The sequence below is a fragment of the Muntiacus reevesi genome, chromosome 4 (assembly GCF_963930625.1).
Source record: "Muntiacus reevesi chromosome 4, mMunRee1.1, whole genome shotgun sequence".
NCBI lineage: Eukaryota > Metazoa > Chordata > Mammalia > Artiodactyla > Cervidae > Muntiacus > Muntiacus reevesi.
The window spans coordinates 47,887,455-47,915,090 of record NC_089252.1 but is presented as its reverse complement, the minus strand read 5'-3'; the positions used below and the strand labels follow the sequence as shown (position 1 = coordinate 47,915,090).

The following is a 27,636-nucleotide window of genomic DNA, read 5'->3' as shown; positions in this document are numbered from 1 at the left end:
TGTTAACATACCTGTTAGTCAAGAACGTGCAGAGCAAGAAAGAGACATCAGCGGAAACTAAGGAACTTGAACTCTGAATGTCTGGAAGGGTTTTTTAAGATCTTCGTGAAGTTCTTAGTGTAAAAAGCAAAAGTCACATCTCAAGGGTCAAAGTGGCCCTACGCACAGCTCTTGCAGGGACACCACAGGCCCTGCCAGTAGGGTCTGACACAAAGACCCCCATCGGTTTGACACTGAAACTTCTCAACAGTGACAGGGACGACTGATCCCAGAGTTGGATTAGTGGGACTCGTGGCGGGGACACAGATGCTGGGCTTGGGTTGTTTAGGAGATTGAAATGAAAAGCCATGGGTAGCTTAGGTAGCAGTCACCTTAGTACCTCCAGCCTTTCACCTCTGTGTACTGGGGTTTTAATTCTTGTAGGCAGTCAAGAGGGGATAGGAGGGGTTGAGAAACCTGGAGTGTGCTGCCAACACTAACAGGGGTTCTGAACCCTCTTCGAGTTAAATCCTACTGCTGACACCTGCGAGTGTTGGTGCTTTGCCAAGATCTACTTGGTCCTCGTCTTTCTGCACTTGCCACTCCCAACTTTCACCTGCCAGCACCTGTGCCCTTGTGCCTGTGGCCTTTCTGTGGCCACTGAAACCCATTCTGCTGCAGTGCAGGCCAGGCCAGAGGTGCTGGGAGGTAATGGCCCAAGAATGTGGTCATCCTCCAAGGGTGGGCAGGGTGGCGAGGTGGACGTTCCTCTCTAACGGAGCGCCCCACCGGGATCAAGCTGCTTTGCCCACAGTGGCGGCATGCACCCTTGCTGGCTTCCTTCCCCTCCCCATCACTTCCCTATCACCTATCTATGTCTCTTGATGTCATTTCTCCCGTCCCTTAATTACTTGCACTTGACTCTTTGTCTCTGAGTTTGCTTTTGAAGGAAACTAAGCCAGTGCTTCATCTGACTGTCCTCACTGATAGAGCTCCAAGCTAGGAAGCAGCTATGGGACCAAGAACCAACCTCGGTCAGAAGATTTAGAGTTGACTCCAAGAGATGGTTTGAAATGATGGACACTGGGTCTGACCCCGGGGATTGCGGAATGTCTTCCCTTTTTTTACCAATCTCGGTAGATTCTCTCCTCACCTCCCCTTCAACTTGCAACCCCTCAAAACACCTTGCCTTCATAGGTCCAGGGAGAATCCAGCCACATTCCGATGACGCAACTGCTGTTAAAGACAGCAGATAACGTGTAAATGAATGAGAGTGAGCATACGAACAAATGAATCTATGTTCCAATAAAACTTTATTTGGCCCATCCCGATCAAGTTTAATAATGTTTAATAGATATTTTTAAAACATGAGTAATAGCAATTCCTCTGTAATAACAATTATATATGAACTTCTTGTCAAGATCAGCAGCTTGTTCCTTTACCAAAAAAGTAAAGCCGCCCTCTGAGGACAAATGGCACATGAGAGCGGTGTATGTTTCCTTTTCTTAAAAAAAAAGGAAAAACAACAAAGAAACCACTTCATATTTACATATTTCCCAGGTAAAAATTGGTCACTATGGTTAATTGTTTTTAAATATAAGTTTCTAACGCGTTGCAGGTTTCAAGGTACAGATCCTAGTTACTGACTAGATTTAAGGTGCTGTTGAGGTGAGGGTGAACACAGCCTGCGATCAACACTGGGGGATCCTCTGTTTACAGACCGGCTCCTATGGGCATCTCTGGGGGGAGCTGAACGCCAGTGGTGGAAACGGAAGAGCGTTTGCCGAGGACCGGGCTCCATGCCCCTGCAGAGGGCCTGCCATGCTACACGCCGTCCCCTGAGGCTCTGTGAACGAGTGCACCTCTGGCGTGGCGTGCCCCAAATTCATCCTGGCCTAAGCTAGGGAGGACACGGTGGTCTCCAGTCTTTTCTTTTGCCGTGGGGTCCCCATGCTGGTACCTGACCCCTGAGGGTCCTCGATGTCGGCACCCCACTTTGCAGACCTTCCTGCCTTTCTGGATTCCTTGTGCCCAAGGGCCCTTGCTCTCCAGTGCATTTCTTCAGGGCCTGCTGTTTGCTGGGGCTAAATGGATGGTCCAAGTCAAGGGCAGAATTAACGAAGGTCGATGGGTCCTGTGTGAGAGCCACTCTCCCAGCATATCCACTCTGTTGCAGGCACTTCACTGCTTTCCTCCAAAGGGGCAATTTGGGCTGAGAGCAGAAGCTCCCAAGGTAGGTTTGGAGCGGGGCTGTGTGTACGAGGGGTGCGGGGCAGGCAGCAGGGATTCTTGGCATTGCTGTCTTCAGACTCACCAGGGTACGGCATTTCCTGGGGAACAAGAGCTGTGTCACTGTGTCTGCGCATGTGTCAGCAAAGTGCATAGGAAGTTCTGGAAAAGCTGTGTGCACAGGCCTGGGAGGATGGGTGGTTTTACCCACAGATCCCGAACTGGTCTGATCTGAAACTGAGAGTTCAGATCACACCGGGGTGAGGCAAGTGGGAATATTCAGTCCTTGAGGAGCCAGGAAAAAAAAAAAACACAAACACTTGGTGACAAGGGGAAAGAAGCTGGCTCAGTGTCCAATTTCAGAATTCACAGGACACGGCTTTGAGTAAAAGCACATGGAATGGGTAAGCTGGCAATGGACAGGGAAGAAACGTCTTGAACCAAGTTTTCTGAGAAAAAGGCCAGAGTGACCCCAGTAGAGGAAGACATTGTTTAGTGGACAGACACTGGCCTGGGGGCCAGGAGACTGGGATTCAAGGCTTGCCCTGACACAGACTAGGCCCCGATCTCATTAGCAGGTCACTTGGCTTCTCTGGACCTCACTGTGTTTCTCATCTGTCAGCTGAGGGTGTTGGACCAGAGAGTGCCAACCCTCTTTGCCAGGTTCCTCTCCACCCAGCCACCCAGGGGGGGCCTCTGACTGCTAAGACCTTTCTGTCCTGCGCACCACCAATGATAAAAACACAAGGGCTTCTTCTTTGCTGGGAAAGTGATCAACCCACACCCCCCCACCCCCCAAACTAGGCTCCTGTTCAAACACGCTCCCAGAGGTTAAAGGCTAGTTATTAAGGCAGTTTAAGAAATGGACATTCCTCTCGCTCCTCGGATCCTTCCTGTTCCGCTAACCCCAGGGCAGCAGAGAGAGGGCGGCAGGGCTGGTGGAGGTGCCAGAGGGGCGGTCCCCTCCAGCCGGGTCCGGCTTTCCCCGGATGGTTTCCAGGGGGTCGGCCTGGAGCACCCCTTCGCCCTCACCACCTTTCTTTGGAGAAGGCCTCGGTCTGCACGAGGTCGCCGGGGTGCTCGGAGATGCACGCGCCGTTGAGGTCGCCCAGTTTATTGTCCGGCAGGTCCTCGGGCTTGGTGCAGAGCTTCAGGGCGCGGGAGATGAACACGTCCAGGTCGAACTGCGGGCTGGCGCCCCCGTCGATGGGGGCCGGGCGGCCGGGTGGGGACAGGCTGCGTTCGGGGCCGTCGGGGGGCGGGCTGGCGCCGCGCTCGGGGCCGCCCTGCGTGCTCTTGACCCACTGCGCGATCTCCAGGAAGAGGCTGGCCGGCTCGTCGTCGCGCGGCCCGGGGTCCGCGGTCACCGCGGGTGCGCCGGCCCCCCCGGCGGCGGGGGGCGCGCCGGCCGCCTGCTTCCAGTGCGACAGGTCCAAGATGAGCTTGGGTTCCGAGTAGTGGTGCGGCTTGCTGTCGCGCCACAGCAGCTTGTCCAGGTACGACGGCGAGCCCACCTTGTAGTCGCAGGAGCGCCCGTAGTCGGCCTCGAAGGCGCGCTCCATGGACGAGTGCGACTGCTCCAGGAAGCGCTCCGAGCTGCTCTGCGAGTCCTTGCGCGGGTCCACCTGCACGTCCTCCGCCAGCGGCGCCGACCCCGCGCGCGGGTCGCGCTGCCCCTCGCCCGCGTCCTGGCATCGGTCGGGCCGCCACTCCAGGTCCGACGACAGGCTCACGGGGTACCTGCAGGTAAGACGAGACGCCCATTGGACACACCGCCCCCCGCCCGCCAGCCGGGGTGGCTTTGCGGAGGGAGCCAACCCCCCTCATCCCTGTCTGCCCCCCAACAGGCAGGCTTTCCATTCCTTCCCAGTCCCCCCAGTTCCTGCTGTCCCCCACCTCCAAGGTGGGAGGGACAGGGACAAAGGAACAGTAACGGTGAGCCCCCAGAGCGCAGGTGGAGGGACGATTGTATCCTCTTGTATTCATTCAAGGGGCTTCTCTCGTAGCTCAATTGGTAAAGAATCCGCCTGCAACTCAGGAGAGCCCGGTTCGATCCCTGGGTCGGGAAGATCCGCTGGAGAAGGGATAGACTACCCACTCCAGTATTCTTGGGCTTCCCTTGTGGCTCAGCTGATAAAGAATCCACCTACAATGCGGGAGACCTGGGTTCGATCCTTGGGTTGGGAAGATCCCCTGGAGAAGGGATAAGACTATCCACTCCAGTATTCTGGCCTGGAGAATTCGATGGAATTCATTCAATGTGTGTGCGTGCTAAGTCACTTCACTCATGTCCCACTGTTTGTGACCCCATGAACTGTAGCCCGCCAGGCTCCTCTGTCCATGGGATTCTCCAGGCAAGAATACTGGAGTGGGTAGCCATGCCCTCCTCCAGGGGCTCTTCTGGACCCAGGGATCAAACCTGCATTGGCAGGCCCTTTGCCACTAGGACCTCTTTGGAAGCCCATTCATTCAATACCCTACAAATATTTCTTGAGCACCTCCTCTGCGCCAGGTGCTGTACTGGGCATTACCGGACACAGCAGGGAACAAAATCCTTGTCACATTTTCTAGTGGATCCACCTATGCAGTGCTCCTCACACTGTGATGTCCACACAAATCACCTGGGGACCTTGTTAGAATGCAGATCTTGATCCAGTAGATGAGGCGGGGTCTGAGAATCTGTATGTCTAACAGGTTCCCAGGTGATGCTGATGCTACTGGTCAGCGGCCCACACTTTGAGTAGCAGGGCTCTGATGGGTGCTTCACTGCCTTGGCTCAGATTAGAAGTATGTGTGTGTGTGTGTGTTGGGGGGGAAGATGCTGATGCTACTGGTCAGCGGCCCACACTTTGAGTAACAGGGCTCTGATGGGTGCTTCACTGCCTTGGCTCAGATTAGAAGTGTCTGTGTGTGTGTGTGTGTGTGTGTGTGTGTGTGTTGGGGGGGAAGATGCTGATGCTACTGGTCAGCGGCCCACACTTTGAGTAGCAGGGCTCTGATGGGTGCTTCACTGCCTTGGCTCAGATTAGAAGTGTGTGTGTGTGTGTGTGTGTGTGTGTGTGTGTGTGTGTGTGTGTGTGTGTGTGTGTGTGTGTGTGTGTTGGGGGGGAAGATGCTGATGCTACTGGTCAGCGGCCCACACTTTGAGTAGCAGGGCTCTGATGGGTGCTTCACTGCCTTGGCTCAGATTAGAAGTGTGTGTGTGTGTGTGTGTGTGTCTCTGTGTGTGTGTGTGTGTGTGTGTGTGTGTGTGTGTTGGGGGGGAATTGAAAATAAAGTTCCATGCCTGCCCAGCGCCTCCAATGCTGATTCAGGATGTCTAGGGAAAGGCCCTGCAGCTGTTCATCAGACCTTTCCAGGTGTTTCTAAGCTCCAATCAGGGCCAAGAACCCCGTCTTAGTGGTTCTGGTTGGAGGCTCTGCAGCAGTTTGTGAGATGTGAGCAGGTGGGGCGTACCAAAGGGTTATAGGCACCCTCAAGAGAGGCCAAGGATCCTTGGAATTCTGCTCCCTGTTGGCTGTCCTGGGGCCTTGGAGAGCAGTCACCCAGTGAAGGGCAGGTGAGCAGGTGGGCAGGCCCTCAACTTGGGCTGAGCCCTCCATGTGTCAGGTGTTCTATGCGGAATTTAGGGGACGGGGAGGCGGGGAGCACAGAGGAAGCCTCTTGGAACAGGAGGCCGAGTGCTCACACGGGAAGAACCAAGGGCAGGCAGGTTCCGCTGTGTAGCTGGGCGGGCAGGAAGCTGCGGCCCATGCCCTGTGGTTTGTGAAGCACAGGAAGGTGCCAGTTCTGCCCATTGATGACAAGAGGGCAGGAGCCACTCCTCGAAGTGACCACTGCCTCCTCCCAGGAGGGTCCTTGAAACAGCAGAGATTTCTAGGAGGAAGAACTTGTGAAGAGCGTCACTTTTGGATGCTCTAATAGTTCTATTAGAAAGAAAGTTCTATTAGTTTGAGTTTTCAGAATCCCCCGAAACCAGGATCAGTATCTTGGTAAGGGTTAGGCCTGGACCCTGGACAGAGTGTGAGTATGTGCAGATGGCACGCCTGAGGATTCAGGGCTTCAGTGAACCGTGAGTGCTCCAGCTGCGTAACTCACTGAACTGTCTTGCCAGTTTCTACACTGGCTGGACTGGGCATAATTCAAAAAGGAAAAGCTCACATTCATTCCATTCTTCTGCAGCTCTGTGATAGCATTTAATAACACCCCAATGGGATGTCTTCCACTTTTGGCTGCTACATGCTAAGGGCCAAATGTATTGGGTTGACCAAAAAATTCATTCAGGCTTTTCCACAAGATGGTATGGAAAGCCCTAAGAAACTTTTCGGCCAACCTGATAAGTTGTCTGCAGTCTCCAGAGCAGCCCCGTGGAGTATTGTCACCTGCTCCATAGGTGAGGACACGCGCGTTCAGAAGTCAACAGCTTGCCCAGAGCAGCAGGGCCTGTGGGCAGGGCTTGTCACTGCCTTTGTCATCCACCTTCATCATGCAGGTGTGATGGGAAAAGTCAGACCAGAGGAGCCCCAGGTTTAGAAGTGGTCAGAGTGGATGGGCAGGGGCCAAAGAAACCCTGCTACAGTTTTTCTGGCTCCAGCCTCGGGCCATAGCCGTGATGAGCATAGGATGAACCCTGCCACGTCAATGCTCTGTGCCCCGGGATGCTGTGGAGTGGAGGGGGCGGGGCTGCAGGGACCACAGTCAGGGCAGGCCTAGCATGGGAGCAGCAGCAGAGAGGGTCTTCATTAATCTCAATTTGCTGGCAACTCTTGATTACAACTATCGACAACAACAAGCCTGTCCCAAAATAGCAACGTGGCCCTGACCCTCCCTCGGAGCCTCCTTAATTTGAAACCCACCATCTGTCAAATGACCGAAAAGGAGACATTGCTCATCTGTCACTTCTGTAACCAGCTGTCACCTTCTCACAGCAGCAGGGCTCCCACCTCGGCCCCCTCAGAGTCCTAGCTGCTAAGCCCTAGAGTTCTGTTTCTAAACGGAGCAGCTACCATCGCTCCCCTCCCAGAATTAGCAGGTGGTGATGCCTAAACGTTCAGCTGCCTGATCTAGAACATCAGAACGGGGAGGGCCCTGAGAGATCACTGTGTGCTTCTGTGGAGTTTGTAAAAAAAAAAAAAAAAAAAAAACAAAAACAGCAACAACAAAACGTATCTTCTCCCCAGCTCTGATTCATTGGTAGTGACTTCTGGGCACACTGGGTCGAGAAGGATTCTGAGGCCCGGCCCAGTTTAGGAGGGAAGAGTTCTGTGAGTGTTAGCGGTGTCTGACATGAGACAGGGGACTGCCCTTCGTGGCCAAGTTGTTAGCCGTGTAACACGACACCAATATCTAACCTCTCTCAGCGGTGGCTTCCCCCTGTGTCAGTGGGCAATAATGATAATGGTGCCTCCTTTACTGGCTTCTCAGGAGACGCAAAGGATGTGAATAGCAGGAAGGTGTTGTGTGATGGTGAATTGCATCTTGTTTTCTTGCATTGCTGCACTTTGCTTTTCTGGGGGAGATTCCCAGCCTGCAAGATGTGGGCTCCAGCCATGGGTGTGCATTAAATGCTTGCCCGACTCTGTTGAACCCCGGGTGTGCGGGGCACCTGGGCTGGGGAGGGAGGGGGCGGTGGCTGGGTGGTACAGAGGCAGGCCCCTGACCGCACATGCGGGACACGGCTGTCCATCTACAGGGAGTATCTAGGGGCAAGGAGAGACGGGCGGGAAGCCAAGCTGGGGAAAGCGTCCCATGGACTTTAGAACTCGGGAGACAGAAGGCGAGGTCACGGAGGATCAGAGGCAGGTGGAAATGGGAGGATGGGGTCGTGGGCCCCTGCAGCCGCACCTGTCCCAGTTGGAGAGCTGGCTCTGGCTGGTGGCCATCAGCAGGATGTCGTCAATCTCGTCCTCGATGCGGAAGGGGTGCTGCGAGGTGGGCTCGTCCTCGGGGCAAGAGTAGGGGCTCATGTAGGGGTGTTGCAGCCCCATCTCGGCGGTCAGGCGATCCATGGGGTTAAAGGTCAGGATCTTCTCCAGAAAGTCGATGGCTGTGGGGAGCAGAGCAGGCCAGGATGGTCACTGGTGCCCTTGCCAAGCTGAGAATGAGACTCCTCAGCGAGGGGATGCCCCCGAGTGTCTGTACTTTTCCATTTGTGAAGGGGCTTCTTACCCGTTCCCTTTCTCATGACCCTCACCACAGTCTAGGGACAAATTCAGAGCAGATGCTGCTTTCTGACTCCACAAATGAATTAACGGAGGGGTTACCCTGGTAGCTCAGCTGGTGAAGAATCCACCTGCAGTGCAGGAGACCCCGGTTTGATCCCTGGGTTGGGACGATCCCCTGGAGAGAAGGGATAGGCTACCCACTCCAGTATTCTGGCCTGGAGAATTCCATGGGCCGTATAGTCTATGGCGTCACAAAGAGTCGGGCATGACTGAGCGACTTTTATTTTCACTTTCAGAGGGGTTACGGTGTTCCCAGGTGGCACTTCTGGTAAAGAATCTGCCTGCCAATACAGGAGACGCAAAAGATGTGGGCTCGATCCCTAGGTCAGGAAAATCCCCTGAAATAGGAAATGGCAACCCACTCCACTATTCTTGCCTGGAAAATTCCATGGACAAGAGGAGCCTGGCGGGCTGCAGTCCATGCGGTCGCAAAGAGTCAGACATGACTGAGCGCCCACATACAATACATACAGAGGGATAGAAGTGACTTGTAAGATAAGGTCACTGTTGGTTATGGGAGGTCAGGGCTAGAACTTTGCCTTTGGCTGGATTTCTGCAGAGACAAAGAATGGGGTGGAGGCACTTTATGTGGCAGTGACCCCAGGAAGCACCCCCCCAGAAGGTGGGGGGTGGGGGAGAAGCCCGCTGAGGACGTGCCAGTGAGCAGTTCCTGCTGAAGGCACCTGGGGCTCCGTTCCACCGGGTCCTCCGAGTGACAGCATGGGACGCGCCTCAGAGGTGGTCCCACCTGGAGGGGGGAAGCGGGGCATCTCCACCCCCACCATCAGGTGTCGTGGGTTGAGTGCAGCTGTGGGAGGAGCTGGTGGAGGACCGTCCTGTAGGACCCAGCAGTAGAAAGCCTGAGTGAGAGCATTCACAGTGGAGGAGGGCCGGGGGACAGAGCCTGCCAGCCTGGGGCTCCTGGGTCCAGAGCTTTTCTCCCACATGTTGCCCCTGGAGGTTTGACAGATCAAGGCTGTCTTCTTCAAAACCTCCTGCAGGTCTTCTCTCTTCCCCCCCCACCACCCCCAGGCTTCAGCTGGAAGTTGGTGCCTGGGGAGCCTTGGAAGCTCTGATTGAAGATGGCAGATGGTTTGTGTCCCGGGCAGGGGCCCCCTCGTCTGGACTTGAGTCGATCAGTGACTACATTGCTAGCGGGTAGGCCACGGAGATTTCCCATCTATCAGCTACAGCACCGACTTCCCCTTAACTCATAACCGCCGCCCTCAGTCCCCAGCTCGTTCTCCTGCAAGTTCAACCTCCCACACGTTTTTGGTTTTGTTTTTGGTGTTTCTGATATAGTGTGGCTCTCGTCCCCTCCCCCAAATACCCAGAGCTCTCGCTGGCCCCTTAGGGTGCGTTCCTTCCTCTGCTCATCTCTGACAGCTATCCGTCTTTGCAGGCAGACCATCTATCATGTCTCTGGTTTCCCTGAGACGGGCCCACCATGTTCAGAGGGGCTGCTGTGTGTAGTGGTTTGGGAAGGGGCATGGATGACTCGTCCCTGATCCAGAATTTCTGAGAATTCTGAACCTCCTGTCACATGGCAGGATTTCTACAGAGGCCCAAGAATCAAAGAAAATGTGGATGGGCTGAGACTTAATTTGTGGGGAATCAAATTGCCTCTCTCCCTTAATAATGGGAAAGCTAAGACAGTTTATTGATTGAAAGGGGATCATGGCCAAAGACACTGTTAGTCCAAGTTCTTGGTTTCTTGATGGGGAGGAGTGTGGCAGAGATGGTAGCTTGTACCCATGTCTGTTCTCCTCTTTCATAGTCATGGACGTGGACACACAGTGGCTTTGGGATCAGTTTCTATCTCACAGCCTCACTGCAGCGAGGTGGGCCCAGGTGACTTAAGTTCTGGCCAGCAGGACATGAATGGAGGTGAAGTGTCCAAATCCTGGCTCATGACCTTAGAGGCAAGAGGCTGCCCTCCTCCCCCACCTTCCTCCAAGGGGTAAGGACAACCCCCTAAGGTGGTAGAGATATAAGACAGAAGGGGCCTTGGACCCCTGGATGACTGTAGACCAGGTCTACCTCAGTGGCCCTGGACTGTCTACTTTAGATTCTTATGTGAGAGAAATAAACTCCTTTTTTTTTTTTCTTAAATAAGAAATAAATGTCATTTAAGTTGTTGAGAATCTGGGTTTCTCTTACAATTGGCTAAACCTGTATCCTATCTGATATAGGAATTTCCTCAAGCAGAGGATGAGATGGCCAGATAGCATCACTGACTCACTGGACATGAATCTGAGTAAACTCTGGGGGCCAGTGGAGGACAGAGGAGCCTGATACTGCAGCCCAGGGGGTCTCAAAGAGTCAGACACGACCTAGTGACTGAACAACAACAAGGAAGCCTCTAGCAGATATGAGACTGGTGATGTTCTAACATCTCAGATAGTGGAGGAAATATCCTATGCCAAGGAATTTACAAATTCTGTTTTACTTGTCACAGTGACCCTATGTGTCATGTGTTATTATACCCATTTTACAGTTAGGGAAACTGAGATGCAGAGAAGTTAAGAAACTTGCCCAAAGCTAAACAGCTAGGCACTGGTGGAATTGGGAGCTGAGTCTGGGTCAGGCTTTGAAGCTGGTGAAACCGTACCAGGCCTTCCAGAGGGAAAAAAGTAAAGGGAGGTGGGGGAGAGGGAGGGGGGCAAGTGAGAACGAAGGAAAAGGAAGCAAAATCAGGGTTGAGTATGGAGGACCAGCAGTGGACTGCCTTGAGGGTGGCCTGATGGCTGAACTCGGTCTAGAAGCAGCGAGGACAAAGGCCCGCTACCAGGAGGTCCCCCGCTTCTGTGTCTAGGGACTCTGGTCTTTTGGGAGGAGACTGCCTGCTCTCGGGCCCCCGGGTGAAGCCACGGCGCAGGGCGCCCCCTCCGGACGCCGCCGGGCAGTCAGGCGGCGGTACCTTCGCTGTTCACTTCCGGGAGCAGCTTGCGCAGCGGCCGCTTCACCTCCCAGGTGCTGCTGACGAAGGAGGGCATCACCTTGAGCAGCTCGTCCTTGTCCTCCTCCCGGATCACGGGGACGGTCTCCAGGATGAGCTGCATCTGCTCCAGCTCGTGAGCCCCTGGGGAGGCAAACGCCAGACGGTTACACCTGCCGCCCACCCGGCTGGTGGGTGTGGAAACCCCAGCGCCTAGGAACCTAGGACAGTGGGAGCCCGGGGACCTGGGTTCACTCTGCTGCTAACTGCTGGGTGACGGTGGGCAGGTTGCTTGCCATCTCTGGGGCTTGGTCAAATGCAGAAAGAAGGGGTAGTCTCTGGGGCCCCATCCTTTCTCTTAGCATTCTGTGCCTCCGGAATGGTCCAGCCTCATACAGCCTGAGTCAGCCCGCGCTAAAGTGATGGGAGCAGCCCGACCCAGGGCTTTGCAAGCGTTCCTTCTTATGCACCTCTGTGCATGCCCTTTACCAGGCTGGGGGAGGAAGCGATTTTAAGCCTAGAAATGAGTCTTACCTTTTGGATTCCCATTAGGAGGGGAAAAAAAAAACCCAGGAATAGTAAATTAAGTTTGGGATATGTCATGAGCGCTCCTCCCGGCAGGGGGAGGAAGACCGGGTGTGCCAGGTCTGTGGGACGGGATGGAATGGCGCATTTAAGCACTCATTTACTCACTCATTCGTTCATTCAACAAATATTTATGGGGTGTCATCTCCCTGCCAAGGATCATGCTAGATGCTGGGAATGAATAGCATCTTCATCCATAAGAAGCTTCAGGCTTTCTGCTTCTCGGAAACTCAAGTCCTCTTTCACACCCAGGCCATCACTGACACTGTTTCAGAGCTTTGATGCTGCTGGGATGGGTCAGGTCTGAATCTTTGCTGCCCTCTCTGGCCTCTGGGCCATTCCATTCCTTTTGTTTTCCCTTTTTGCACGAGTAGCCTTGCCATTCACCTCTACTGGGTTAAATCCAACCAAGCCTGGTCTTCCTTCCTGACTCATCCAGCTGCACAGAGCGACCCCCCCACCCCAACCACCGATTTCTGTGGGGTCCCAGTCTTCCAGAAGCCGGAGGCCAAGGGCAGGGCTCTCCCGTGTCCCCCCGATGATGCTGTGTATGGCACTAGGCACATGTGAATGCTGACCCAGAAAGTGCCAAAGCGTCAGCATCTGCTCCGAAGGAGTCACTTGGCTTCTCCCTGCAGTGGACTCAGGTAGGGTCAGTTCAGGGACTCTGGGAGCCTGGTGCGGTCCCCTGTCTAAATGAGCACTCCGGATCGACCTCTCACAGTGGCAGGGAGAGGGGAGAAAGGAGCTGAAAAAGTAGGATGGGTGTTTTCATGGGTCAATCTCAAGGTATTTGAAGAGACATGATTTCTTGATTTTGGAAGTTTAGTGCTCAAGAAGGTTTTTTTTTTTTTTTTTTTTTTTAGCCTCTCTAGCATTTTGCCTGAAATGGTTGATAACAAGTTGCCTCCAAGTAGTGCCGTCAAAGTCAGAGGCAACCTCAAAGAGGAGGATAGCAGGTTTTGTGATTAGCATATTCCCCCCCCCCCCCCCCCCGCCTCCTTTATTGAGTTGCTGCAGAGGGGCAGGAGGGTGGCCCAGGGAGCAGCTTACCAGCAAAGAGCATCCTGCCCGTGAGCATCTCAGCCAGGATGCAGCCAGCGGCCCACATGTCGATGGCTTTGGTGTAGTTGTTAGGGGAGAGGAGTAGGCGCGGTGAGCGGTACCACTTCGTTACCAGCCCTTCTGACAGGTAACCCTGGAAGACAAAACCCCGGCTTCCAATGGTCAGTCATATGTAGACACCCTCCCTCCCAGAGGGCTTCCCTGCTGGCTCAGCTGGTAAAGAATCTGCCTGCAGTGCAGGAGACCTGGGTTCCATCCCTGGGTTGGGAAGATCCCCTGGAGAAGGGAGAGGCCACCCACTCCAGTATTCTGGCCTGGAGAAGTCCATGGACTGTATAGTCCATGGGGTCGCAGAGTCGGACATGACTGAGCGACTTTCACTCCCTCCCACACCTCTCTTCCTGTCTCTTCTCAGGGAGAAAAGACCCCTTTCACTCTCCATCCTTTCCTGTTGATCATCTGTTTAGAGGGGTTCAGGCAGGTTTGAGGGGCTCAAAGAGTTTGTAGGGGGAATCTTATGAGGCCGTGGAGTTCTGTTCTGTGGAATGGGACAGGATGCCACTATTTAAGGAGCAACGCTTTCCCAGCCCATCTTGATGTAACGACACGTAACACTCTACCCTCATCTAGTAAGAAGATGGATAAACAGGAGCCATACTTGAGTTCATTATCACCATCAACAGAGTAATGATGAGAAACTGGAATTTCATTTATTCAGTGGGCTGAATCTCAGAAATAGCTGGAAAATGGAAATCAAGCCAGTTGCTTTGGCGCTGATGATTAATTCTGCTACAATGCCAGACACCAGTCTCCTGCAGGGAATGGACGAAGCCAGATTCATCATGGGTGTGGGTGAAGGGCTTGGGGGAGTAGCCCTAAAAAGGCAGTCTTGGACACAGCTTTGGTTGGCCCAGAGGGTTCTGGGAGTTCTGCTGTGTGGGGTGGAGGTTCTAGCTGATTTCAGCCACTGCTCAGTGTGTGGCCTGGGGGGGAAGCCCTTCCTGTGGGAAATAATGACGTCATAGGTGCTTTAGGGAAATATAGCCAGGCCATGTGGAAATTGTTCTCTGTGTAATTCAGAAAGCATGTGCAACAGTGAAATCTGCAAAATGTCTAGTTGCATTACCTGGAACAGTCTCTCTAAAGTGAAAAAACAGACCTATTTGGTGGTCAAGGTCAGACAGTGAGCACCAGGGGTATCCAGTCAGGGAGTCTAGGGAACACTTTGTTATTTGCTGTTGTAATTTCCAATTTGGCATCTAATTTTCCTTTTTTGCTGAAGTAGAAAGTATCACAGACCCAGGTTAAAGCAGAGGTAAAAGTTAGGAAGCTCAAGTACCCGGGAGCTTTTAATCAATTAATCTGAAATCTCTTCACTTGTTGAGCAGATTTATTGTGTTTAAAACCCGAGGGCCCTCAGTTAAGGCAGTTTTCTCTCCTCTGTGACACATGGTTCTTCAGAGCGGGACCTCAAACTGGCGGAAGAAAGGAAGAAAAGACTAGAGCACCCTCATTTCCCAGCATCGAGGCTCCCAAATGACTTCTTTGTAATTTTTAAAACGTGCCCCCTTAAAAAAAATAAAAATAAAAAATACATGCTCCCTTTCTCTGTCCTTTAGGCCTTTGCGTGTGTTACCTTCCAGGGATGGGTGTCTTCACACCCGCTGTCCTTCCTGGCTAACTCACTCAGGCCTGCTTCCTCTCCAGAAGCTTCCCAGCTCCCTGGGATGAGGTTGAACGCCCCCTCCCAAGAGCTCCACCATCCTGTTTTGTCACTGTTTCTTTACTTCTCTGGGGCTTCCCTGGTGGCTCAGCGGTAAAAGAATCTGCCTGTAATTCAGGGGATGTGGGTTTGTTTTCTGAGTAGGGAAGATCTCTTGAAGAAGGAAGTGGCAACCCACTCCAGTATTCTTGCCTGGAAAATCCCACGGACAGAGGAGCCTGGTGGGCTGCAGCCCCTGGGGTGGCAAAGAGTGGGACACGACTGAGCGCTTCTCTGCAGTTGCCGTCCCACCTGCCTCACCCAGCCAACCCCCCGGACCACTGGACGATTCCCCCTCATGGGCAGAGGCTGTATCTTGTTTCACAGCCATTTCTGCCTTCCTCGACTCTGTCCCAGGTCTGCCTCCTAGGAAATGTCCAATGAACACTGTCGAGTGGATGGACAGATGAATGAGTAAGGAAAGTCTCGCATGGTCTGAGTCCTTTCAAAATGGGGCACCTTCTGCAGGAACCACTGATCCCTTTCTTTAACAGACCTGATTTTACAGGGAGATCCAATTCCCACTTTCAGCAGTGGGTGAGGAGTTTACAAAAGTGGATGGCTTTTGCCTTATGCTTTGCCTTGTTCCAGAAAGGATTGGCAAGTGTAATTTTTTTTTAAAGCCAGGTTTATTGATGTATAATTTATAAACAGTAAAATTCACTTTTTAGTGTATAGTTCCATGAGTTTTGAGTGTAACCACCGTCACAATCAAGATGTATAACAATTCTATTATCTCACACAATTCTCTCCTGCCCGCTTTGGGTCACCCCCCAGCCCCAGTTCCTTAGAAACCACTCTTTTCCACCCCTTTAGTTTTGCCTTGTACAGAATGCATATAAATGGAATCACAGTGTGTGGCCTTTTGAGTTGAAATTCCTTTGCTTAGCCTAATGCATCTGGACTCATCCCTGTGGTTGCAGTGGTTGGAGAGTAGTTTGTAAGGAGTTTAAGTCTGAGTCTCAAAATGAGAGACAAGCCCAACTGTAGGTGTGCACATCTGGGCAGGTGGGTTATAAATAAAGAATGGTCCGATGTTATTCTCCAGCCAGAGGGTACGAGTGTCAGAGGAAGGCTAAAGCAGAGTGCTCATTGGGGAGGATACTGAGGGGAGTTTACTCTGGTGAGCAGGCTGTTATGGAATTCCCTATAATTAACAGCTGTCTATCTGCAGAATCTGGGACTGAAGTGGATGCAGGGGGCTTCCTTCTGAAGCACCTGCCCTGAACGTAAAAGACGTTTGCAGAGGCAAGGCTGCCCCTGATGTGTTTCAGGAGCCATAGGACGGAGGTGAAGAATCTGCCTTCAGTGAAGGAGATGTGGGTTTGATCCCTGGGTCAGGAAGATGCCCTGGAGAAGGGAATGGCTACCCACTCCAGTATTTCTGCCTAGGAAGTCCCATGGAGAGAGGAGCCTGGCGGGCTACAGTCCATGGAGTGGCAAAGAGTTGGACATGACTGAGCGACTAACTCACTCTCTTTCGGTGGCTTCTGCCAGGCTGTGGCGCAAAAGGAGCCTTGGAGAAGGAGGGATGGGGACAGAGGGGTGCGGCCGTTTCTGGGTCAGGGCAGACATGGGGGTGGGGCTGGGGAGGGAGGGGAGGTGGGTAGGACGGGGATTTCTGTGGAAGGTCCCGGGGAGGCCTGTGCCTCTAGTAGGGCTCCTGCAGACTCCACTAGAGGGAGGGCATTTGTGGAGCCCTGATGGCGGCTGTAGGAAGCCTGGAGAGGCTTGCAACTCGGGTGCTCTCTGGGTAGCCAGGGGTTAACAGGTTCAGGAACGCCCCGGTGCACCAGGCTTCCCTGGAAGGGGGTAGGAATGCACACATGGATCCTGTCTGATCTCGAAGAAACTGGGTCAAGGGAAAGAGGAGTCAGGCTACGGAGAAGTAAGAACTTTTGAGCTTGAGGGGGTCAACAGGGTTGTGGCACGGATGCTGAGATTTTGTGGAGGCGCAAGTTCTCAGAAGAGCTCCTGGCGGATGTGCTGTGGAAATCAAAGGCACGTCACCCAAGGAATGGGAAAGACGGGGTGCTTAGAGCCTGGGGAACACTGCAGAGGGCATGAGAGCTGCCTCTGGACATACACAGGGCTGTCATACGGATGGGGAGTTAAGCTTGTTCTCTGAGGCTCTAGGGACAGACGTGAGCCATGGCATGAGGCAGAAATCCAGGCAGTATAATAATAGCTCACGCTTACTGAGATACTTGAACTGCTCTCATGCTTCCTAGGGATTAACTCTTTTAATCCCTGCGACAACCCCATGAGTTAGGGACTCTCATGACAGTCATTTGACAGGGAGGAATCGGAGGCACAGAGAAGGTAAGCAGTCTATCCATGGTCACCCAGGCGGCAAGCAGAGCTGGGATGCAACGCCAGTTTGGGACGATGTAGTCCGTGTGATCTGAGTAGATGGCTGAACTGCCTTTCGAAGAAAGAGAGCCCTCGAATCCACCAGGCTGTCCCAGGGCGGGGCTGGGCTCCTAGGCAGACAGGGATGGACAAGCTGATGGGAGATGAGCCAGTAGCACCCTCCAGGCCGCAGATCCTCAGACTCTGGCTCACACTTGAATTCTTGGGGACCTGGGCTAAACATGTGCAGATTCCATTTCATCAGGCCAACAAGGTGGTGCTGATGCTGCAGGTTGGGGGGCCGCATTTGGACCAGCAAAACCCTGGATGATCTTTAATATTCTGCCCTGCCCAAGGGATTGATGCTTTGCTCATAGGCCAGGCAGATTTCTCTAACTGAGCAGCAGACTGACCTGTAATAGGGGTTAATTCTTTGTGTTACAAGCACTCATCAAAAGATCATTTAGAAAAACACCACCTTCTCAGAGACCCAGTTTAAGCAGAAATACACGGCCTCCCTCTCCACAGCCTCCTTCCTCTGAAGGTATAATTCTTATTTGTGCCAATATCCATATCAGGCATGTTAGGAGCCTTTTAAAACAGAAAGAACACCACAGAGGAATCGCCTTTCTTCTTGTTGACTCCAGACTCATTCTGTTAAACTCATTTCCATGAAAATATGCAGCAGGGACTCTCTGAAGCTGAGGTAAGGAACGCACAGTCTTACAAGCCCAGTGTACAACACAATCATTGGTAAGTCACCGGGTACGTTCTGTTTACAGCTTCCCTGGTGGCCTAGTGGTAAAGAATCTGCCTGCTAATGCAGGACATGTGGGTTCCATCTCTGGATCTGGAAGATCCCCTGGAGAAGGAAGTGGCAGCCCACTCCATGGACAGAGAAGCCTGGTGCGCTGCAAAGAGTTGGACACCACTGAGCAACTGAGCATGCATGCACATTCTGTTTATGCAGCTAAAATACACATGGTGAACAGTGTGGTTAAATCAGCTGCCCTGAATTTTCATTAACTTCTCAAGTGAAAGTGTTAGTCGCTCAGTCATGTCCAACTCTTTGTAACCCCATGGACGCATGGAGCCTGCCAGGCTCCTCTGTCCATGGAATTCTTCAGGCAAGAATATTGGAGTAGGTAAGCCATTACTTTCTGCAGGAGATCTTTCCAACCCAGGGATTGAACCCGTGTCTCCTGCATTGCGGGCAGATTCTTTACCGTCCGAGCCATCATTAACCTCTAAGGTGGATGCCCCTTAAGTGCTGACCTGATGCCCTTCTTTCTCAGGGCTGCCCCCTCCCCGCTCCCTGCTCTGGATCCTCTCCAGTGAAATTCATCTCTCCCCTGGTTTCCATGGAAATAACCAAAAGCCCAGTTAAGTTCCTATAGGCCTGCAGCCCCCATGTGGTCCCTTCCTTCTCCACTAAAAAAAAAAAAAAAAAAAAAAAGAATTGCCTTAAAAAATGACTTATTTTTAAGTGTGGTAAAATACACATAAAATTCACCATTTTAACTGTTTTTAAGCACAAAATTCAGTAGTAGTAAGTACATTCACATTGTTGTCCCAGCATCACCACCATGTGCAAAACAAGTCAGTGCCTATTAAAACACAGCTCTCCATACTCCAGCCCCCAAAGCCCCGGTCGACCAGCTCTCTTTCTGGCGCTATTGAATGTGACTATTCATATAAGCGGGATCATACAGTATCTGTCTGTTTGTGACTGGCTTCTTTCACTCAGCATAATGTACTTCTCCCTACTTTAAACAGCAGGAAAGTGGGAGCAACGGAGCTGAGCTTCTTTTTAAAAAGCACTTTCTCAAAATGTGGTTGTCTTCTCACTCAACTAGAGCTCGTGTCACAGATAAAAGCTTTGCATATTATCCCTCTGGGATCCTGATCATCAGCTCTGAGTTCTGTTACAGTGCAAGACATGACAAAATGTTTCGTTTGTTTGGATCGCCAGTTCTAATACTGCCATCCTCGCCAGGACCAGGGCTGGGCTGGGTGGAAAGAAGGCTTGGTGCAGTTGCTTCAGCCTCAGTTTCCCCATTTGCTTGTGCTGCTGGCCTCTAGGCTTTCCTCTGTGGGGTGCTAGAGTCCTAGACATCTGCACCGCAGTCACTAGCAATCTCTAAGTGAGGTGACCCTGTGGGGCCAAAGTGATTAATTTTTAAAGGGCTGGACTGTGAGCGAATGGCCCCTTTTAGGAAGATGCATTAACCAGCAGGCCATAATTAGACACTTGTCTCTCGCTGACTTTCAAGGGGGAAATCTGGCAGCAGTCTGGAGCAGCGGCTCTCAAACCTGATACACATTAGAAGCACTTGGGCAACTGAAGACAAGTCCTGATGCTTAGGCCACCAACCATGCCGATGACATCAGAGTCTCTGGCAGAGCACCCAGGCATCAGTCATTTTTAAAACTCTCCAGGTGACCCCAATGTGCAGCCATATTTGAGAACCAGTATCCTGGGGATCCCTGGCTCATTGGCTTTGGAAAGGTAAGCAGTATTTTCACAGTTCCCCAATTAGCACAGGCTTCTATTTCTGGCTCCACTCAGGATGAGATGAATTTCTTGAGTGGCCACAGCAGTCTTCTCCGCAGTCTTCTCCTGCGGGCTGACCCGCAGGAAGGAAAATTTTACTGGAAGATAACCAATAACAACAACATCTGCCATTTATTGAGAACTTAGGATGTGCTGGGCACTGTGCCAAGTACTGCTTTATTATCAGTGCATTTAATCATCAAAATGACCCTATGAAGACAGAACAGGGAAGGGACCAGCCTGACCAAGGCCAAATTAGGTCCGAACTGGCAGTGCTGAGATTCCATCCTGGCAGAGAGCAAACCAAAGTCCTTGTAGACATGCATTTGGTAGGAAAGACAGCTGAGGGAGTGTGAGGAATAAAAAAATCGAGCAGGGTGAGGAGATAGAGTGAGGGACTGGGTGGGTGGTCTAGGAAGGCCTCTGTGACGAGGGACAAGTGAGCAGAGACCAGAGTGAATCAAAGGAGTGGCCACTGCGGAGAAGACCATCAGAGAAGTTGATCTCCGAGCCCAAGGCCTCCCTTTCTGTCTCCCTGTCCTGTCCCCAAATAGAAACACTATTTCTCACCTTCACCCTCTCACCCAGCAAGCCCTCTTCTCCGGCCCTCGTTAACCCCAGGTGTAAACCACTGACAACAGTTTAGGAGGAGGAGGGAACGAGTTTGGCATTATTAACTCAGCTGACCTCCTGACAACTCTGGAAGGTATTTATTTTTTTCATTTTCTCTCTGGGGAAATTCTTGCAGGTCCCTCCCCTCTGCTTGGCTTAGCTGGTAAGCCTTTGTGATCCTGGACCTCTTCATCTGCAGATCACAACTCCACAGAAGAGGAGGCCCTGAAGGCTGTTTTCTTTCCAGGGTAGATGCTCACTTTCAACGTGGTGACTGAATTGGATAAAAATCTAAGCCAAAGGAATGACTGATACGCCCGTGGTGGAATTTCAGACACTGATCACCGGTCAAGGGGAGATTATTTTGAAGTTCGTGGGCCATGCTTGAATTGTGGGGCAAAGGTAGTTGCCGTGTTCAAGTCCAGCCCTCTGAAATCTAGGGGCTCCCTCAGATGTGAGGTGTGGCTGTGGATTTCTGTTTGATGTGACCTTGATGCTGGGAGCTGGTCCCTTGGGGCCAACCTAGAGGTCAGATTCAGGGCCTAGTGCAATCCCTTCTAATTCACTCTCAAAAAAGAGAATATTCACCCCTCAAAGCCCTACTGAGTGATGCGGATGATAATCATGTTTGCCAGGAGCTGACCACATCCTAGGTATCACCTGAGCTCTGCATCCTTTCATTTGATTACCAGTTTCCTAAGGTGGGTGCTTCCCAGGTGGCGCTAGTTGGCAGGCGCTCCTGCCTGCCAATTCAGGAGACATGAGAGATGCGGTTTCATCCCTGGGTTGGGAAGATCCCCTGGAGGAGGAAATGGCAACCTACTCCAGTATTCTTGCCTGGACAATCCCCATGGACAGAGGAGCCTGGCGGGCTACTGTCCATAGGGTTGCACAGAGTCAGAGATGACTGAACGACTTAGCACACACGTACACTCACAAGGTGGGTGCTGTTACTATTCCTGATGGGAGGGGGTGGGAAGCTGGGGCAGAAGGTCGGTGACACAGTGCCAAGGTCACCAAGTCCCCCAGTGGACAGTTCAGTCTCCGAAGTTCCTCTCCTGCTCCCAGCCTCCTCCCTCACCCCAACCTCATTTCTGTTCACTCATCCCCTCACGGAAGGCTAAAATCCCCCCTTGTTCAGCTTGCAGGGAGAGCATACCCAGAAGAATGAAAGGCACTTCGTTGGACTACTCCCCTCCTCCGAAGGCTCTGGGGTGTAAACCACCACCGTTATTGAGGGTAACAAAGATGGACTCAATCGGCTAAAAAAAGGAAGAGAGAACCCTCGTGGTCTCGCTTGTTTTCATCCAGGATCAGGTGGAACTTAAAAGGCAGATTATTTCACAGATGACGGTGGGAGGGGTCAGGCCTTGGGCTGCAGGTGTTAGAAATCCCTCTCTCCTGGGTCCTGAGAAAGGGAGGAGATGGGGGGAGGCGGTGGTGGTCATTCAGGGCTCCGGATGCAAGAAGGCCGGTAAGTTGGTAGAAGGAGCCAGAAACGCCCCACAACTGTTGAATTTGACTATCCACCTGTCTTGGCGAGTCTCACCCACAGCTGCTGCTTGTAGTGAAGGCAGTATTTCCCTAGATGGGTCCACACCCCAGAGAGGCTACTAGGGGCAGGTAAGGCGTGTGGACAAACACCCTGGGACAGGTTGGCAGCGACTAGTAAGTTGTTGTTTTTTTTACCACCTCAGGGGCTAAGGATGCAGTCTTTAGTACTTCTCTTTGTCCACGTAACCACTTCTCATTTCTAGGTGCATCTTAGGGGCCAATCGTTCGCAGGATGCGCTGTGGGACGTGCCAGGTAAGGTCCTTGTTAATGTGTTTATCTGGGAGAGGAAACACACTGACCCTTTGCCCACTGTCTTCTACGGTCACCGTGGCCGCTACCGAGTGTGCTCTGTGTGGATGGAAATGCACAGCCTCCCCATTTATCTCTGAGCCTGCGAGGGCCGGGGCCGTTGGACTTGCTGAGCCAAGGCAGGGACAAGAGCCATTGGAGGTGTGGGGAGTGCAGGCGCTGAGGCCAGCCCACTGCCGAGGGCACGCGCGGGTGGCAGCGAGGTGGGAGACCGCAGACTCCAGCCCTTCTCCGCTGTTGCTTCTGGCGGGGTCTGAATGCAGGCTCAGTAACCCTGCCCAACCCTGACCTCGAGAAGGGTCTTCCCTCCTTGCCGACCAGGCAACCAGCCAACTCATGCTATCCATCAGGGGCCGCATCCTCTCTGCGGAAACCCTTCTCTTCCTCCCAAGCTGCAGGTCCCCGGCATGGGCCTTCTTTAGAAGTGTCCCAGTGCTGAGAGGCTGCCCGGGTCACCTGCGCCCGGGAACCCCGGTCCCATTTCAGACAGGTATTTTGACAGCATTTCTTCAGTGCTTCCGGTGGCGCTGGCCCTGTGTGTGATGCTCTGAGTTAGGGGACTGTCCTCGAGGAGCTTACAACCCAATTCTTGACAGTGAGTTTGCTGGCTCAACTGCAAAGACGGTCATTAAAGTCAGTGACAAGTCAACACTGGGTGAGGGAGGGAGCGGGGAGGAGGCAGTCACCGAGTGAAGAGTGGAGCAGAAGGGGGGCAGGGTGGATCCATGCTGGGGGGGTGGTCCTTAGAAATTGTGAACACAAAATTGGGTAGAAAGTGAATATTTATTTTTGAATCAGAAAAGTGCAGCAAATTAAAAATTCTGAAAAGCTGGAAAATAGCACAAACATCACAACAGTCATAAAAATAACATTTTTACTAAGTAGCTGCTTGGCAAACTGCGGGTAGCAAACACGTGAATGGATTTCATAATCTCTGATCTTGTCTATGACAGTTTTGTAATATAATTTTTTACAGGCAGAATTTAAAGCTAATTCAGTATTTGCAAGATAATTGAAAAGATAACTCAGTCTTTCCTCTAATACAGTCGATTCTTTAGTTGGGTAGATAGTCTAGAAGTTTCTTGTACCTTCAAAACTAGCTAGCAATGTCATATAAATTTTCAAGATTATTGTCAGATTTGGGAAAACCTTATTAGGTATTCTTTTCCTTATGAGCTGTAAGATTTGGGGGAATCTCCAGTTTTCTTTTGTGGTGACTAAACGTCTGTTCTTTGAGTTGATGACGCTCATCAACCAGGCTGTCCGTATGTCCTAGCTGTCGTCATGTACTGTGAGCTGTAGGGTGGGCCCTGCTGCTTTGTCGTGACACTCCTGAGTTGATTTAGTGAGCCACAGAGGTATTCCTAGAAGTTACTCCTACAGCAAGATGCTGGCACTAACTTAACTCGTTAAGTTAACTCTAGTAGAAGTAGCTGCATGAAAACACAGCCACAGTTAAAACCCTGGACACTGAAAGTTGAGTCAGTGTCCCCGGTTGGGGATACACATCAGTTTGCCGAGAGGGTGACCAAGAAGCTTCACATTTGGGCATCTCCTAGATCTTTCCCCACGGGCCTGTCTTTTGGCTAGTTGTGATCTATATCTGTAGTTTATTGGATTAGCTTTAAAAAGCCTTAATTACAGGGCTTTCCCGAGTTTTGTGAATTGTTCAAGTGAATGGGTGTGGGAGTCCTCAAATTTGTAGCGAGTTGGTTATTTCTGCAAGTGGCCTGGGAAGCCCTGAGTTTGTGGTTGAAGTGTAGGTCGTTCTGTGGGGGGAATGCCCTTAACCTGTGAGGTTTGTCCTAACTCTGGGTACGAACTGAGTCACCAAGTTACAATGTAGTTTGACTGTTGTTATAAATGGTATATTATTTAAGATTATGTTTTCTGCTTTCAGCCAGTGTATAGAAATGAAGTTGAATTTTATATACTGATCTTATTATATTCAGTAACACTACTAAAGCCTTTTTATTAAATCTATTAATTTGGCTGTGGATTGAGGCTTTATTTACACAGTCAAATCATCTGTGAATAATAACAGTTTTGCCTTATTTTGCTTGCCAGGACTAGTGAAATGATGAGCAGAAGTGACAACCTTAGCATGCTCCTAGCTTTAAAAAAAAAAAAAGGTTTTTAACATTTCATTGTTGAAAACATTGTTGAGATTTTTGGTAGAAACCATTTTTCAGTGAAGGAAATCCTTTTCTCCCTAGTTAGTATGAGTTTTTATCATTCACAGATACTGAATTTTCTAGAATGTTTTTCTGCATCTGTTGAAATGATCATGTTATCTTTTTTTCCCTCCTCTAATTTGCTTCTGATTTTGGTAGCAAGGTTTTATGTAGCAGGGTATTTCCTCTTTTTACGTTCTCTGTAAGAGTTTGATAAAACTTATATGTTATTTAAAAGTTTGCCTGTAAACTATAAGGCCTGAGGTTTTCGTTGTGAGCTTTTAAACTACTGATTTAGTTTCTTTAATGGTTATTGCATTGTTGAGGTGTTCTTTTTGAGTCAAATTTTGATAAAAATTGTATTTTTCTAAGAACTTATTCACTTCATATTACTAGTTAGTAAATATATGTATTTGATAAATGAACATTTATGGGCATAGGGTTCATAGTATATTCTTAACTCAGAATCTGTGGTTATATTCTTTGCTGTTTAGGGCTGTTGGGATGGTCTGACCCTGGAGGCCACTGGCCACTCTGTGGAAGGCTGACACTGAAACCTGCCGACTTGTTGCCCGATTTGATTTTATTTCCTGTTGATCTGAGATGTGCCACCCACAGGAGTGTCTGTGGGCAAGGCCCAGCAATGTAACCTAGGCCCTGACCGGGTTTCTGCCTTCAGGAGAATGAGAACCATGATCAGCTGTCATTTTGATTCCCAGAGGGAAAGAGCATTATTGTCCTTTAAGGAGCTCATTGTTGTGGTCTTGCTGTGGTTTGGCACTTTTCAGAGTGACAGGGGAATATGACTGAGCTCCTGTAACTAAGTTAATTGGCCTTGACAAGCCCGTCCCACAAAGCAGCTCTGAGAAATGGCTCACTGGGCAAGCAGGGCCCACGAACCCTGTGCCTCAGGCTGTCTGCCAACAGAGGGCCTCCCGTTGAGGAGTTAGGACCCAGACTCGTCTGGAAACCTCCAAGCTACTCAGGGGCCCTTGAGAACTCTCTAGATGGCAGAGTTACACTCTGTACTTGTTGGGCCCAAGGCCCAGAGGTGACCAGCGTTGTCCTGTTTCCTTCTGATCCCCCTGTGAACGAAATGACACTCTACCACCTCCTTTCTCCTCCCCATTTAGATATTTTTGTGCACAGTTAGAACCCTCAGAGGCTGAGGACCTGATCTTCTGACTTCTCTCTAAAAGGGATGGTGCAGGTCATTTCAGCCAAGCCTCTCATTTTGCAGAAGAGGAACTCCTAACCATCACCATCATCTGTGTCGATAACCCGCATGATCACGAAGCACTTACTAGATGCCTGCCAAGCACTGTATCAATACTTTACATGTAGAACTTCAACGAATACCTCACCATAGTCCTGTTGCATCACCAGCATAGCAACTATCTACTGAGCTGTTATGTTCCAGCTCTGAGTCCTGGGGCAGGGCAGTGAGCAAAGCAGAGAAGTTCCCACCTCTGCGGTCCACTTGCTGCTCCCATAGGGGAGGTGTTTTTATTCCCATTTTATAGACAAGTAAAGTAAGGCTCAGGCTTCCCTGGTGGCTCAGCGGTAAAGAACCCACCTGTGATGCAGAAGACACAGGAGACCTGGGTTTGATCCCTGGGTCAGGAAGATCCCCTGGAGGAGGGCATGGCCACCCACTCCAGTATAGTTGCCTGGGGAATCCCATGGACAGAGGGGCCTGGCAGGGGCTACAGTCCATGGGGTCGCAAAGAGTCAGACAGGACTAAAGCGTCTGAGCACGCACAAAGTAAGGCTTAGATAAAGACATGGTGACCCCGCTAGTTAAGTGTGGAAGCTGTGGCTGAGCCCCGTCTTGTCTTGAACAGCTTTGCGATGCTCTACGTCAGCAATTCTCAAACCGAAGCAGGTATCAGAGTTACCTGGAGGGCTTGTTAAATTCCGAGCCCCGGCTCCACCCTCAGAGTTTCAGAGTCAGTGGGTCTGGAACAGGGCCAGAGGACACGCTTGTCTACAAAGTTCCCAGGTGATGCTGATGCTATTACTCTGGGGCCCAGCCTTTGAGAACCACTGTTCTGTATACAGAACCAGAACTCTCTTGAGTTTCTCGCTGGTTCTTTCACACCCCACTTCTCCTCCTCACCACGCCTCTCCTCCAAGCATGTGCCAGGGGCCCCATGCCAGGCTGACTGCCTACACGTTCCCAGGACCTCAGCCCCACTGCGGCCAGCCAGCGCTGCGGTGTGCTGCCGTCACTGTCTGTCTGTGTGGATAATTACCCCAGTTAAACATGTTCTCAGTTACACTCCGTGTAAACAAGTTACGCTGGGAAAAGGGGCTGTTCTTGCCCCTGACTTCCCAGGCTGTGTTATGGGCGACACAGCTCACGACAGCTGATGCTGGCTGCTCTGGCCCTCAGCCAGTGGGGAGGAGGGTCCCTGGGCCCAGAAGAGACCCCAGATTGGAACCTCATAGTCTTTCCCGGGGTGTACGGTTAGGCCACTTGAGATGCCTGCTCTCGTGCATGCCCTGCTCGACCAGTCCCTGCTTCACTCGCATGACCATCCGTCCTCTTAATTATAAGGCTTAATCATCGCCCTCGGTAACTGACGAGCCTGCCTGACGTCACTTCCCCCTATAAATGGTAGCCGCCGCCTCCCCAGAGTAGTCAAGACGGCTACCGTGCCCTGCTCTGCACACGGTGCTGTGTTCCTCCGGGACCCTTTGCCTCCGACTTGTAAGATCTGCGGTCTCTGTCGCTGTCTCTGGGCTCTTTCTTTGGTCTCGAGGCCGGGCATCTACAAGGCCTGCGGGCCCACAAGGTACAACCCCACATACAGTGAGTGCAGTACGGCCACAGAATAACCCAACACACTGCTGTCTCGGAGCTGCAGTTTCTGCAGAATGACTTTTGCTTCTCCCCCAGGGAAGCTCACAATGTCCGCACGCAGCCTTGGGGTTGGACAGTGGGGTTCAACGCCAGGGAGCACTGTCTCGTGCTATTCCCTTGGCTCAAGTACCCGAGCCTCATCCCACCTCGAGGTCAGGACTTTGTGGTCTGTACTCTTCTACAATGCTCTGCTCTTGGGGTCCCCCAGGCCAGGAAGAGATCTTTAGAGGCCCTTAGGACTAATCTAGCATGGTGCTCCTTTCCTGTAGGTAATTCAAATAAAATCCACACAAACTATTAGTGTAAGGAAGCCTGTTGTAGGCTGAATTGTGTCCTCCGATATTCACACCTTGAAGTCCCAACCTCCAGCACCTCAAAAGGTGACCATATTTGGAAATAGGGTCACTGCAGATGTAACTAGTTAAGACGACG

The 27,636-nt window shown here is 51.6% G+C and overlaps 1 protein-coding gene across 4 annotated transcripts in view; it reads right to left on the bottom strand.

Moving 5' to 3' along the window:
• Positions 1–1,283: 1,283 nt before the first annotated feature.
• MAPK4 (mitogen-activated protein kinase 4) overlaps positions 1,284–27,636 on the bottom strand; it is a 172,438-nt gene continuing 146,085 nt past the window's right edge. For all 4 annotated transcript variants that reach the window (XM_065932742.1, XM_065932744.1, XM_065932740.1 and 1 more), the window contains 4 exons: positions 13,009–13,153; positions 11,353–11,514; positions 8,053–8,254; positions 1,284–3,948 (listed from right to left, as the gene is read on the bottom strand). In XM_065932742.1, the coding sequence (XP_065788814.1) occupies positions 3,237–3,948; positions 8,053–8,254; positions 11,353–11,514; positions 13,009–13,153 (1,221 nt within the window). In that variant the 3' untranslated portion in view covers positions 1,284–3,236. The remainder of the gene's footprint in view (positions 3,949–8,052; positions 8,255–11,352; positions 11,515–13,008; positions 13,154–27,636) is intronic.